The 14,902-nt window shown below is 34.0% G+C and overlaps 1 protein-coding gene across 1 annotated transcript in view; it reads right to left on the bottom strand.

The window, feature by feature from the left end:
• The window catches only part of LOC132552221 (rho GTPase-activating protein 190-like), a 47,820-nt gene that overhangs the window by 13,670 nt on the left and 19,248 nt on the right, over positions 1 to 14,902 (bottom strand). Inside the window, exons 15-23 of the mRNA XM_060216368.1 lie at positions 13,958 to 14,040; positions 13,673 to 13,765; positions 11,603 to 11,702; positions 11,221 to 11,421; positions 10,661 to 10,840; positions 10,390 to 10,442; positions 8,896 to 9,051; positions 2,318 to 2,483; positions 1,678 to 1,689 (exon numbers count right to left, since the gene is read on the bottom strand). Coding sequence (XP_060072351.1) covers positions 1,678 to 1,689; positions 2,318 to 2,483; positions 8,896 to 9,051; positions 10,390 to 10,442; positions 10,661 to 10,840; positions 11,221 to 11,421; positions 11,603 to 11,702; positions 13,673 to 13,765; positions 13,958 to 14,040 — 1,044 coding nt within the window. The remainder of the gene's footprint in view (positions 1 to 1,677; positions 1,690 to 2,317; positions 2,484 to 8,895; positions 9,052 to 10,389; positions 10,443 to 10,660; positions 10,841 to 11,220; positions 11,422 to 11,602; positions 11,703 to 13,672; positions 13,766 to 13,957; positions 14,041 to 14,902) is intronic.

Below are 14,902 nucleotides of genomic sequence, written 5' to 3' on the forward strand. Positions count from 1 at the left end.
CATTTCTGTCTATCCCAACTTCAGAATCTGGCTACCATTTGAAAATAAGCCTCTTTCTTCAGGAAATTATTTGTTGCTAAAAATAGAAACACATTAGAATGTCAAGCACCAATGAAATTTTGTTGCTTGGTGTTACATACTGATTACGTAGTCATGGATTTTCTTATGAGGTATATAAAAAGGTCATATTATATTAAGCAATAGTCATAATCTTGCTATTATTTAGAGTACTACAATTTCAGATTTAGTAGGTTTCACTGTAACAGCATCAATTATAGAAATGATTATACACTGTAGTTCACATTAAACAGTACAATTAATCATTACCCCAAAATATTTTAATGCCTGATGTTGTTCTACCATGATTACTTGAAACTTTGAAAGAAATTCATATCAAAACATTAAAATTAAATCAACTGTAGCAAAAGACATGATGAGAATGAATCACATATGATGAATCAACATAGGTACATGTGTAAAACATGAAATAATACTCCATTGTGAGATTTGCACACCATTTGGGGAGGGTTGTCATCCTTCAGAATCTGTTCAACCGATGTCATCGCATTATCATTAGGCAGGGAATAAATTAAAAGGAATTTCTAATACATGTGACAGAAAGAGAAATGTCTCTTTGCTTTCCTAGAAATTCTCACATTTTTCTTTCGGTCAAACATTGATTAAAAAATTACAGGAAATTTTTTCTATAACAGCAGTTTCTGTAAATAGTATTTTTTGTTTTAGATTTTGCCACATTTTTTCTCCATGGAAACTTTTGATCAGATGACAGGAATGAAGAAAAGGTGTTCTCAGTTCTTGCAGGAATGTATATCTTAAGTATATTTGAATAGATAAAATGCAGTTAGGGAACAAATTATCATGGTGATGAGGTCTGATACTGTTGTGACTAGCTACAGACCCACCATGCCCCTACAGCTGTCAGAAAAACATGCAGCTGTTTCACAACAGATTTCTTATAAACAGCACTAAGAGTGTGATGTAGAAGAAGACGTGGTCATACAGAAGCTGTAATACCTAATGGTGATCTTTGCTGTTTGAACATATTATGAAGGATGACAAATCCATTTCTAACATTATTATGAAGGATTTTTTCTTAAAATTTGATGTCAACTGTCAAAGATTTGTGTTTAAACACAGCAAATGATGTAAAATCCCACCATCCACCTATAACATGGGAAAGGATAATATAACACAGCACACGAAACTCAAGGTCAGGAAGATGTTTGTATAATATCTTCATTAATAGTTATATGATTAAAACCTGAATCAAACATGATCATGTGAACAAACTTGCATTGTCAATCACAGTCACATGACATGTTAAAATAACCATATGATCATGTGACTAACTTACATTGTCAGTCACATAAGTTCATTATAATGACATGTGGTAAGGTATGATCATGTGATCAAACTTTCACAGAGAGTCACATGGTGATGACATGTTATGAATATGGTCAGATGACCCATTTCCACACTGTGATGATGTAATATCATAACCTGGGCATGAAAATGCATTGTGATGCACAGCGGTAACATAAGCCACAAGGCCTTTGTTTTTGCTCACAGCAACACAAACAGTTTTACATGCATTAATTATAAGCTGCATGTTTAGAACTCAATAAAAAAACATTTCTAGTATCATATAGTACTTACGACCAATTTTCACTGGAAATAAGGTAAGTATAGTTTTTAAAACGTGGATGAGATCATGATCAGCCAAAGGGAGATAATCGTAACATAGGCTGGCCTCTCTTGCTCTCTATCTTTTATATATACATCATAACAGGGCCAAGGGAGTCAAATGATTCACAGTATGAGAGTGAAAATTATCATGTATCCCTAAAAAAACAATTTGATTTTACAAGAACCATAACCTACATATTTCCTAGGAATGAGTGACTTATTTTTAGAAATAACACATATTCAAGGCCATCTATATCCTTTTTGACAAGTTATGCTACCAACATGGAAAATTCAAAAATATTCTCTAGTGTGATTACAAAATTAAGCATTATGATTTAATTTTCATCAACAATAAAAAGAACCCTTAAAGCTCATGTTAATTTGACAAGCTAGGACATTTACATGAATAATTCATTCAACTGATGCAAAATCTAGTGCACTAATAAAGTTTATGTTCTCAAAATGATGATAATACTATCAAATAAAGGGAGAGAATAGTTTCAGAAAAAAACATCATGCTACAAGTTCACATGTGTCCTTTGTTCTTCCCCATAACCTTTCTAGGGAATAAACCTAGAGGAGTGGTAAGTAAGGGTAGGACGAGAGTTACCTTCAGCATCTATATATTCCACACAAGTCTCCACAAACTGTGGAAGGGAGGGGTTGGCGGAGGACATAGGGAATTCCTGCAGTCGACATCCACTCTCATTTCCTGCACCCCTACTGTCTTTCTTCTTCTTCTTTTGTATCTTCTGCTGTTCTTTTTGCTTCCTCTCCTAAAACAAATAAGTCAGAGGTTAAAAATTCATACAATAAGTCAGTGGTTAAAAATTCATACAGTAAGTCAGGGGTTAAAAATTCATACAATAAGTCAGAGGTTAAAAATTCATACAGTAAGTCAGAGGTTAAAAATTCATACAGTAAGTCAGAGGTTAAAAATTCATACAGTAAGTCAGAGGTTAAAAATTCATAAACACAATGTATACAATAACTTTTACAAGAAATATACCACCAATCAAAAGATATTTCAAATGTAAGAAACAATTTACTTTTGTTTCTTTCTATGATAGTTTTCTTAGCTACAGAATACAAATCATTAGCTATTTTCACAATTATTCATCCACAAGGGTCGAAGGGCATGACATGTATTTTTTCAGGGTCTTGAATTATGTACCTCCTCAGATTCCACCAATGAGTCAGCAGTTTTTGGTTTCTTCACTGTTGAATAGGGCATCACTTGTACTGAGGCACTACACCCCATAATGATAATATTTATGATCCTCACAGGATGAAACAGCAACAAAGTTTCCAGAATAGTTTACTATTTTATATCAAACATCCTCTAGCCATATCAGATATTAGCTAGTAGACTTTATGTTTGTCATATCCAATGTCCAAACACATATGGAGGACTATGTTAATCATATGTCCTCCATAAACATGGTAGACTGATTGTGCTAGTCCATATAGTCAGTAAACATGAACCAAAAGATTAAGCTGGTCACATTTCGTCAGTGAACATGGACTGGTTGACTAAGAACATGGTTGACTATGCCTGCTGGGTTTCTCTTAAGTCACAAAGTATAATGCCCTGATCCTCACCTGGAGGATGAAAATATGGAAACGTCTTAATTCTGAATAAGTGTGTACTTAAATGACCATTACTACAACATTCCTGTGAGCTCATTAGTAATCAGTAAGCAATTTGACTTCTATTGGACATTTAATTCTACAAACTGCAAGTATATAAACCATATTCAACTGATCATTAATGAATAATGATCAAATCCACATTTAAGCTTCTTTTAAAGAAACCCTTGTTCTTTATTCTGCCAAAGATTAATATTACCAGACCTTTAATTCTGAGCGCTATATAAATCTTTATCAAAATTCCTGTATCTTAACTCAAGCTAGGTAAAGACACTAAATCCCATTCAGTCAGCTACTACAAAGAACATTCTACCAACTACCATCCTCTATCTAATTAGTACATATACTTAAACTGACTTCTGTTTTTTCAAATTTTTTTACCGGATCTAAAGCTCAAATCTCTGAACCATAAAATTTATCATGGAGAAAATGGCCTACTATGATTAATTTTCAGCTTAGAATTTTGCAACACTCTACATGTAAAGCATTATGCACTTTAGAATTTAAGAGAGTTAAATAAATACACTTCAAATTTTTATAATGTTATAAATTTACTGAGTACCTTGGACACTTCTAAGGTGAAATATCAAATGTCAACAATATGAATATATGTTCCTGCTTTTGTAATAACACTATGTAACATTTTGTTGATATCACAAAATGTTCTTGAAAAATAACATTAAAAATACCAAACAATTATCTAGGACATTCAGATTATTGCTTCCAAATAACTGCTACCAAAATATTATTACATGTACACAACTCGAATCTTAGTAAACTGATACAAAGACAGACCCATTAGAAATTATTTTACAGTTATTGATGTTGGCCTCTCAGTTTCCTACAGATAAATAGAAAATAAAACCCCTTTAATCTTCTACAATGATATTCTGTAGGAAATATAGTTGTATATACACTACCCGGTTAATCTCTCTTAATACCAGTGCTGACAAAAGCTCACAATATAACTAATTCTGTAGACAGATAAAAAAAAAAAAAAAACACTCCTGTCACAAACTCCCAATATATATATTGTTATAGTTTGGAATACAAGGTAAAGAAAAGAGCATTCAGTCTGTAACTTGTACACCATCTGATTTCTGTAGCCAGGTAGAAATTTGACCCTATTATGTAGAAGACATCAGGACATGGGATATCTCTATACTTCCTTCTTAATCAATAATCCTAATCTTTCTACAGTCTTTGTAACATAAATTTTATCATAAAATGTTTCAATGAAAGCAACAGAATACTTTTCTGATCCTAAAAGATTCCATAATGAAGGTGGTTTACATACATAAAATACATACCACTACTGTCACTGATGTACCACTGAATTCTGAACTAACATCAAATTCAAGATTTATTCTTTACATCTAAACCACTGCAGTAAAAGACTTCTTCACTACATAGTTCAAACCACCAGTATCATTCCTGGCCTTCACATATATAGTAACCAGTTGAATCTATATGGACTCTTAATAGTAGTAACTGCATTTATAATTTTTCTAACTACAACCGGAAAATCCATGAAACATTCAATTTCGTCTTTGAACAATTTCAGAAATTTGATAAGCTCGTGGTCTGCATTAGCAAATATTTGAAAGAAACTAAATTTTAAGATGTTTTGAATACTTTTCACAGTCTAGCCCCTACAGTTTTTTATCTGCAACAAACTTCCTTCTTGGTGCTTAAGCAATTCATAATACTAAATTCTTTATCTGTCAGTGAATCAATAAACACGAGTAATAAATTACAGTCTGATATTTACACCTGGACATCAAAGAATACATCTGGGTACATGATGAAAGCTTTGTAAATAAACGGTAAGTACAATTCCATGTATATCAATAAGTTTACGACTTTTGAGAACTCCACCCGATTTGATCACCAATTTCGTAGAACGAACAAATAATTGATAAGAAACCATCAACATTTACATCCTTAAAGTTTTCTATTCACAGGTCCATACTCCCATGATATACAACACACCTCCTTTTAAGGAATAAGCTTTGAAAGCTTTCATCACCATTCAAGTTCATCATACTGTAAAAAGTACTGACACCATCAACTGTACTGTAAGGTATTCTAAAACATTGACCAATACACTGCATATCACAGCCACATGTCAGTATAGTCACACCAACAAATTCTGGGTCTGGCAGTCAGACTTCCTCAAATCACTAAAAAATACAGTCTCTATATATAGATATACATAAATATCCAGTCATATACCGGTAATCTAATAACATTGACAATCACTGCAATCATTTATATATAAAATCAAAAACAGTAAAGACACTTCTTTATCTTCATAAATTAAACTCTACATTTCTGATGAAGCAGAGATAATCCTGATGGTTAATCCTGATGGCTAATCCTGACAGTCTGTTAGGGAATTTCCATAATGTACACACTATATACACTGAATACTAGCAGACGACACCCGAGCATAAAGCTTAAGGTGTTCACAAAGTCAATCGACTATATACCTATGTGTACAAGCTGCCTGTTGAACTGGATTGTTCATGGTTGCCATAGGTGACAAGTAAACAAATCCAGTTTCCAGATCCTTAACACACTGAAAGTTACTGATAAAGATTCAAAAGTTCAAAGGCAATTTATTCTAAAGTTTAACAGAATAAAGATATATATATAATTTATAAAAATAGTGAAGACTAAAGAGGTTGTAGTCATTAGGATGAGACCAGAGGTGGGCCTATATTGATTATACACTACACTGGACATATCTATTATATATATACTACCTGCTTATGCTAATGAGGAGTAAACTACGTTCTGGGCACAGGTACACAATGTATTGTCATTTATTTACAATGTAGCAGGTAATCCTATTGTCCTTTGTAGAGGTCATATACCTATATATCAATTATATACATGACTGGTGATAAAATGTCAGCCAGATCTTTGATAAATTTCTTACATAAATACAGCTTGCAACTTCACTCTGTAATGTAAATCTTTAATCATTGTATTGACTGGTTTGAATTCAACCACTCTATGTACCTACACAATGATAATCTCATATCACCTAAACATTAATCTAATAAATAATTCACAACACCCATTTAAATCAATTAGAATATTAAAGTCTCTAACTCATCCAGCAGAAATGTACACTTCAGCCAATTTTAAAAAAAATGCTAGTCTTTATAAAACAGTGAATTTTTAACCAGAAATTCTGAAGGTCACCTAAAACATAAGATATTCAATCATTCAATGTTTCTTTTATTCAATCTCGATAGTAGATGTCAGGTGAATTCTTCAAATTTTATTTCCAAACCATTGACCGTAAATCAGCATCAATGGTAGCTAGTGCCTTGCATATATTTATATATTATATATATATGTATATATATATATTTATATACAGATAGTGTCCTATATATACATATACGTATATGTATATACAGCTAGTGTCCTATATATACATATATATATATGTATATATATACAGCTAGTGTCCTATATATACATATATATATATATACAGCTAATGTCCTATATATATACAGCTAGTGTCCTAATTATATATTCATACTCTGGCACCAGAAACAATGGCTAGTGATGCACGGTCATTATATATGGTATCCATTCAGCAATTTCCTGAGATAGATCAAATCATACCTTAAAGTAGACACACAATTTTAACAAGAAATGGAAACCTGCTTTATCATCCAATCAAGTCCAAATCACATTTATATCATTTGATGAAAATAATATTAGACCAATACTGAACCCTGATTATAGATTTTCATAACAATTCAAGCAATATATGGCTTTAGTTGTCAGCTGAAATAGTGAAAGTGAGAATTCAATTAAATCCTGAGAAAGCTTGACTTGTGATTTGCCTACACAGGACTCTTAATATTGGAGGATTAGGAACGTTGGTAAATCCTTCCATAACAATCAAGAAATACTGGTAACAATTGTTGTCAAGAAGTCAACAATTTAATTTGAGGATGATGGTGGTGATATAGGCTCTAATCATTCAATAAAATTTGATACAGGTAATCCCAAAGGATCACCACTGTACCATCATTATTTTTTCTTTATAAGTTGGGTACTTTTCGTCTTTCCTCTTATTTTCTCTTTAATTATATGAAATTTGAAAATACCAAAATCTAAGATGGATGCTACAATGAAAGGAACCAGAGGGACATTCATAGAAAGTCGGGGAATATTCTTGCATTACTGAAGAAATAGTGAAAACAACCTTCAACTGCTTTTTTTCCCCTCTCATATCTGTCCCATCATCAAAAGATCACTATTAAGGATCAAGAAGTACCTTCACATGAAATTTGAGAAATATCTCAAGAGCAATAATAAGCTCTCATTATCAAAATCTAAGATGGCCTGCTGTTAGCCATGTTACAACAGTACTACTAAGAATAGAAGAGAACCTTTGTATGAAAGTTGGGAAAGATCTGTGCTTTTCAAGAAATAATCATTAAAGGAATCTGACAATAAATGAACATGGGGCAATTTGAATAACCATCTAAGGGGCTATCATGTAGAAATGATCAGAAAAGGTAGATGGAGCTAAACAGATCTTGGCTCTCATCATAATTTGATCTTTATTGGTTCTTTTAAAGTTCTTTTCCCTTCTTTTCTCTCCTTTGCTCTGTTTTTGCTCTTAATTTTACAAAATTTGTAAACTCCTTTTAATAGCTTTAATTATCTTGGTCTGCCAAATCAAAGATGGTCACCTGTCAAACAATTTGTTTTTCAAATCAGTCTATATATCAAATAGCCACCTTGAATATTCAAATCAGGCCAAAATGTAGTATGCACTTTCCTGTATCTGAAATCTGAGAACAATCAATCACATGTTTTTTTCAGAAACAGCAATAACAAACTAGGACTGTTAAAAGCCAAGATGGTCGCCTGGTGGCTATCTTTTTTTCTCAATCAGTCCCAAATTGAACTAAGCACAACTAAGAACGACGACATTCAGTGATTCTCTGGAATAGCAATAGCAAGAATTGTTGAAGGACAGATGGACAATGGACGATGCGATGGACGATTGACAGACAAGGGGCAATTTGATTAGCCATCATCTGTTAATGGTGGGCTCAGAATTACAATACACGTATTTGCAATTCATGAAAAATCCACCAATTTTCTTTCCAAAATAGGGCAAATATGTCTCATCACAAACAAGTGATAAAAACACTACTGCAAATTATACTGTGCAGTAAATAGTATGATCTAAGTGTGATTTATTTGTGATTTATTTCCTGTTACTGGTTGTTATGTCAGAAAAAATCAATGACACAAAAGGGGTCCCATTTTCAGCAATAACCAAATAACAATTGCTCAACTAGAATTCATACATACATGATAAATATGAAAATGATGAGTATCCTTTGTCAAATTCAATAGGAAAACATTCTAATATGAAATTGGAAATTGTCTGTAGAAAAGACAGAAAACAGTATAACTCGCATCTGCCTTTATCCTTAAATAAGATATTGGAAATTGTCCGTAGAAAAGACAGAAAGCAGTATAACTCACCTCCTCCTTCTTCCTTCTCTTTTCATCCTCCTTTATCTTCTGTTGTTCCTTGCGTTGTTTCTTGGAAGTTTTCATCTTGGAGGCCCAGTTACCACTATCATTGAGGTCAAGGTCGGCACTGTCCATACTTGTTGCCATCAAACCACCAAAGCGATCCTGTGATAAAAACTTTAAATTATTATAATTCTATCCATCTTACGTGTTCCAAGTCAATATGTTTACACAGGAGAAAAGTGTAATATATTAATACAACAGGCCCATGGGCCTTAACGGTCATCGGTCATAAAATACAAGATTTCAAATTTTGAACTTGAGAAGAAGTCGAAAATGTGTTTTCAAGGTGGCGGCCATGTTGGATTTCGGACCATCCTGAAATTAATAAACTTTGGTCAGGATCATATCACGATCATTTCAGGTAAGTTTCAGCTCAATGAGACATGTAGAACTTGAGAAGAAGTTGAAAATGTTTACGACGGATGACAGATAGTGCCGGATAAAAGGCAATTGCATTAAGTCATCAGGCCCTTCGGTCAGATGACCTAAAAACATTGAGAAGCTCAAATTTGTCCCATTAATCCTGAGTACACTGTTACTGTAAACTTTGTTTTACAAACAAAGAGTTTGAATTCTATTTGATTATGTTCTATTTCAACTAGAACAATTTTATCTTCATGTGCCATTTAATGTAACAAGATGATGAAATGTTACAATTCTCATTTTAAAATGAGCTTCCCACTCCCAGTCTTTTGATATATACTTTCATAAAAGAATTCTTTAGTGAGATTTTACAATATCATACTTCTCCAAACCAAATCCCTATTCAACTCCTGTTATATTTTTGCCTACAAACACATTGCTGAAGTACTATAACAGGTGATCTACAACTATAACAAGAGGCCCATGGGCCGTAACGGTCATCTGACATAAAATACAAGATTTCAAATTTTGAACTTGAGATGAAGTCGAAAATGTGGTTTCAAGAAGGCGGCCATGTTGGATTTCGGACCAACCCGAAATTAACAACTTTGGTCAGGATCATGTCACGATCATTTCAGGTAAGTTTCAACTCAATGAGATGTGTAGAACTTGAGAAGAAGTTGAAAATGTTTATGACGGTCAGATGACCTAAAAATATAAACAACCCACAAACTTAAACTTTAATACAAGGAGGCTGCACATTTATGCAAATAAACTAGTTTGTCAGTTCTTTCAATGTAATGTCTCAAACAGAAATTGGAATGGATCTGCAGATATTAATACACCCCTTCATACTTAGTCAAAGTTTGTCAGAAAACACTAAGAAAGATAAATAGTTCTGTCCTTATTTCATAGTGAACATCCCAGGTCCAGAGATACTGATTTGAAACTGGACAGGATAACACAAGACAATATGGAACAGGACAGCTAGAGAAGAGGACACAACAGAGAGATGGGTAATAATTCTGAGTGACTATCATACTGAAGACCATGGTGTAAAATCCAAGATCTACTTACCCGAGGCAAGGTTGCAAACTCCCTCTCTCCATATACTATGTCCCTGTAATGGCCTACAACAGATGTCTGTCTTTTAGCAAAATGTTATCAAAAATGAAGAGAGTCAACTCATCGTAATTGATCCATTAACACAATTTTTATAAAACTTTAGGAGTAAATTATGTTTTAAAGCTTTATTTTTGCCTACATATTTGAACCAAATTTTACTCACACAATTTTAATTTACAAAAACTTCACATAAGCCTACTAAAGTGACAAGAGTTTTACATACTAGGAGGTGAGCCAGCCAGGTTGTCACTGTCTGACAGCTGAGGACTAAAGGCTTGCCCACTACTCTCACTACCACCTGGTGGCCGACGCTTTTTAATTTTGGGTGGTTTCTTCTCCTTGCGAACTAATTGCAGCTCATCTCCCGTGCCCTCACTTCCATCAGAAGGGGAATTACTCCGTTCTACAAAGGCACGACACGCAATTTACAATAAATAATCCAATCACTACTGTATATTTCAGGATCTGTACATAGTATTTTGTTTACCTTTAAAAACTTACAACTTATAAGACTAGAGAAAAATTCTTCAATGATTCTGATGTTCCAGTATTGTAAAATGATATATTTTCATGGGGCTCAAGTTTCATGTATTTTTTTCTATAAACTCCCTATTTCATTGACATTTTATTTTGTTGATGAACATCCATGAAATAAATATGAATTTCTGGTTAAGGAGTACCCAAGAATCAGCCAAAGTAAATCCAAAAACAAGATGCTACATCCTTCTCATAATGGACAAAGACAGAAAACCCTTACATGTGGATAACAAATTAGTGACTGACCTCGATCACGGTCACGTATTCTCAAGTGACGGAACTGACTGGCCAGATCAGAGTTCATTGGATCTCCACGGACAGCCTGGGGTTTGGACTTGGTCTTTTTCTTGTGTGGAGTTGGTTTCCTGTTACACTTTGTGTACAGACTCTTTTCTCGCTCACGCTCCAGTGAACTGAACTCAGAATCTTCCGAATCTGTATTGCCTTCTGTTTAATAAACCAATCAATAATTTTTGTGAAAAATTATTTTGAATAGGTTTGCATTGTATAACATTTCTGTTAGTTAAAAACCCTTCAAACTATGGTAGCCTTCTTAAAGGGTCTATCCATCATTACTTCAGTGCATTATTATCAATTAGGAGATAAGAATATTGAGGAAGAGACTTACTTTTACGCTGCTGTGAGCGAACCCTCTGGAGGATACCATCAGGAAGAGCATCATTAACTGAAGCGTAGTCAGATTCTGGTGTCGGGGAACTCACCACATCCTGTAATGTCATGGTAAAACATCAAAATAGAAATATACCAGGTCATTCTTCCTCCCTAAGAAGTTTGTGTATCAAGAAGCCATTAAGAAAGAGAGCATATATTTTTGTGGTATTTTCACAGGTTAGTATCCTAGAGAAAGTCAAGATTATAAAGATATTTTTCCTCGTTTAAGACAAGGAAATCTATGTCTGAGGGAAAGAATGTTGCTTTTTAATCCAAGGCTTTTTTTAACTTTAGGATTGGACAAGGAAATCTCTATCTGTGGAAGAGATTCTTGTCTATCTAATATAAGGCTTTAACTTTAGGGTTGGACAAGGAAATCTCTATCTGAGAAAGAGATTCTTGTCTATCTAATCCAAGGCTTTAACTTTAGGGTTGGACAAGGAAATCTCTATCTGAGGGAGAGATTCTTGTCTATCTAATCCAAGGCTTTAACTTTAGGGTTGGACAAGGAAATCTCTATCTGAGGGAGAGATTCTTGTCTATCTAAACCATGGCTTTAACTTTAGGGTAGGACACAGAAATCTTTTTTATGGGGGAGAGATTGTTGTCTATCTTATCATAGGCTTTAACTTTAATAGGCATTAGGGTAGGATCGAGAAATTTCTATCCAAGGAGATTCTTGACTGTCTGACCCATTGACTTGCCAAGTTTTAGGGCTCCCTCGATACTCCAGGGGTTACAATCACTTTCGCTCTCTGCAACCCCTGGAATATGCAACAGTAAGTTTGAAGGCATAAGCAAAGTAATTTCATTGGTTTCAGGAGAAAAAACTGACTGATTAGAGGCTGATTCGCTCCCTTTGAAGATTACAAAGGAGTGACACCAAACTTCAAAGCTATTACAATATACCGTTATGTGACCCCTAGATTAATTTGATATTCATCAGAGTATCAAACTGGTCTTCTCGTCTTATCAAGATGTCGCACATTGGAACCTTCAATTTTGCATGAAATATTCCAGGGGTACAGAGAGCCAAAAATGATGGTAACTCCTGGAGTATAGAGGCCGTTTTTAAGGTTGGTCAAAGAAATCTATCCTTGAAAGAGATTCTCTTCTGTCTGCTTCAAGGCTTTACCTTAATTACGGGAGGAAGAGAAATATCTGTCTAGGGCAATTCTTGTCTAACTCTAGGCTTTACCTTAATTTCCCATAGCAGAGCTGCGTTTATATTAATGCAACTCTAGGCTTTACCTAAATTTACCATAGCAGAGCTGCGTTTATACTAGTGCAACTCAAGGCTTTACCTAAATTTACCATAGCAGAGCTGCGTTTATACTAGTGCAACTCAAGGCTTTACCTAAATTTACCATAGCAGAGCTGCGTTTATACTAGTGCAACTCAAGGCTTTACCTAAATTTACCATAGCAGAGCTGCGTTTATACTAGTGCACAGGTGAAGGTTTGTATTTGTAAATTAGGCAACCAAACTTAAAATTAAAAACACTGTAGTCTTTTTACCGTAACATTTTTACATTTTTATGTGCACAGCCTTCCTCTTTCCCAACCCAACTCAGTGCTATCAATGTTATGTCAATGTAGAATGTTCACGAGTAGGAATTTATTGTTTTATTCTAAAATAATGTTGAAGGGACTTGCAACTCGTAAAGATATAAATGTGAACATGATATTTGTTTTAATCTAGGTATTAATTTCACTAAATTATGTGTATAAGAGTGGGTGCATATTCATCTGTGTGTGCTGCAATGGCAAGTGTTTCACATTACATTTTCTGTTTCATATTCGTAGTTATAACTGTTTATTGAAATAAACGATATTATTGTATCTATTTATTACTTATATACTACTGCCATCCTATGCTATGAGACATGTATCCAGTCAACAACGGATGAATGTACAGTCAATCTTCATTGCACAATGTTTCCCTTCATTGAAACACGGCTAAATAGAACCATCGGATAAGTCAAATATTTCATTAGGTCCCGCTGACTTCTTTGTGTTTACTATACCTTAACAGTAGCATAGTCAGATGAGATCTCTATGTGTTCTGGTAAGGCCAGTGGAGCCTGTATAGCATTCTTGGACGGCTTTCTTCCAGCAAACTGCAACATATAATCACACATCTATCGAGGATACCTCTTCATTTTAAACAGTTTTATGTGTTTGATGACACTTAATCCACTTAATCATCGCATACAAACTTCATGCTGGTTGTCCCATATGAAAATCTATTCACATATTTAACCATAAATTACTGAAAGATAATATCTGAAATATTTCTCTGTAGATCTTACCTGTGGATTTCGTGAATGATAGATTTCATTTTCCCTCCAAATCGTTTCCTCTGAACTTCTCCGTGAATCATCATCCAGTCGACCTGGAAGGAGCAAAGGCTACATGCTGATTCTATAATTCCCACTACTTCACTAAATAGTAGATATACCACTACAGAATGACTAGCCAATATTAGCAACACTACTGGTGCAATATGTGTCAGACATCTCTACCAGTGAGTGTCTAAAAGGCCATGGCTACAATACTTAAATGTCAACAGATCAAAAATGTTCATAATATCCATTATCAATGTCTAATGTCAACGTCTCATCATGTGTCTTGACACAAAATTTTACAGTTTATGATAAATCCTGTGTTTAACGTCACTGTCTCATCATGTGTAGACACAAAATTTTACGGTTTATGATCAATCCTGTGTTTAACGTCACTGTCTCATCATGTGTCTTGACACAAAATTTTACAGTCCTGTGTTTAACGTCACTGTCTCATCATGTGTAGACACAAAATTTTACGGTTTATGATCAATCCTGTGTTTAACGTCACTGTCTCATCATGTGTCTAGCCCCAAAATTTTACTGTTTATGATAACACTGTGTTTAACATCACTGTCTTATCATGTGTCTAGACACAAAATTTTACTGTTTATGATCAATCCTGTGTTTAACATCACTGTCTCATCATGTGTCTAGCCCCAAAATTTTACTGTTTATGATAACACTGTGTTTAACATCACTGTCTTATCATGTGACTAGACCCAAACTTTTATTGTTTATGATAAATTCTATGTATATTGTCAATGTATGTATATAATCATCATGTGTTGTTACATTAACCCAGAAGTAACAGGTACCCCAACATTAACAGGTACCCCAACATTAACAAGTACCCTAACATTAACATATACCCTAACATTAACAGATACCCTTATGTTAACAGGTACCCTA

Source organism: Ylistrum balloti, unplaced genomic scaffold (genome assembly GCF_031769215.1).
Source record: "Ylistrum balloti isolate Yb309-2 unplaced genomic scaffold, AGI_CSIRO_Ybal_v1 Utg370242, whole genome shotgun sequence".
NCBI classification, from domain to species: domain Eukaryota; kingdom Metazoa; phylum Mollusca; class Bivalvia; order Pectinida; family Pectinidae; genus Ylistrum; species Ylistrum balloti.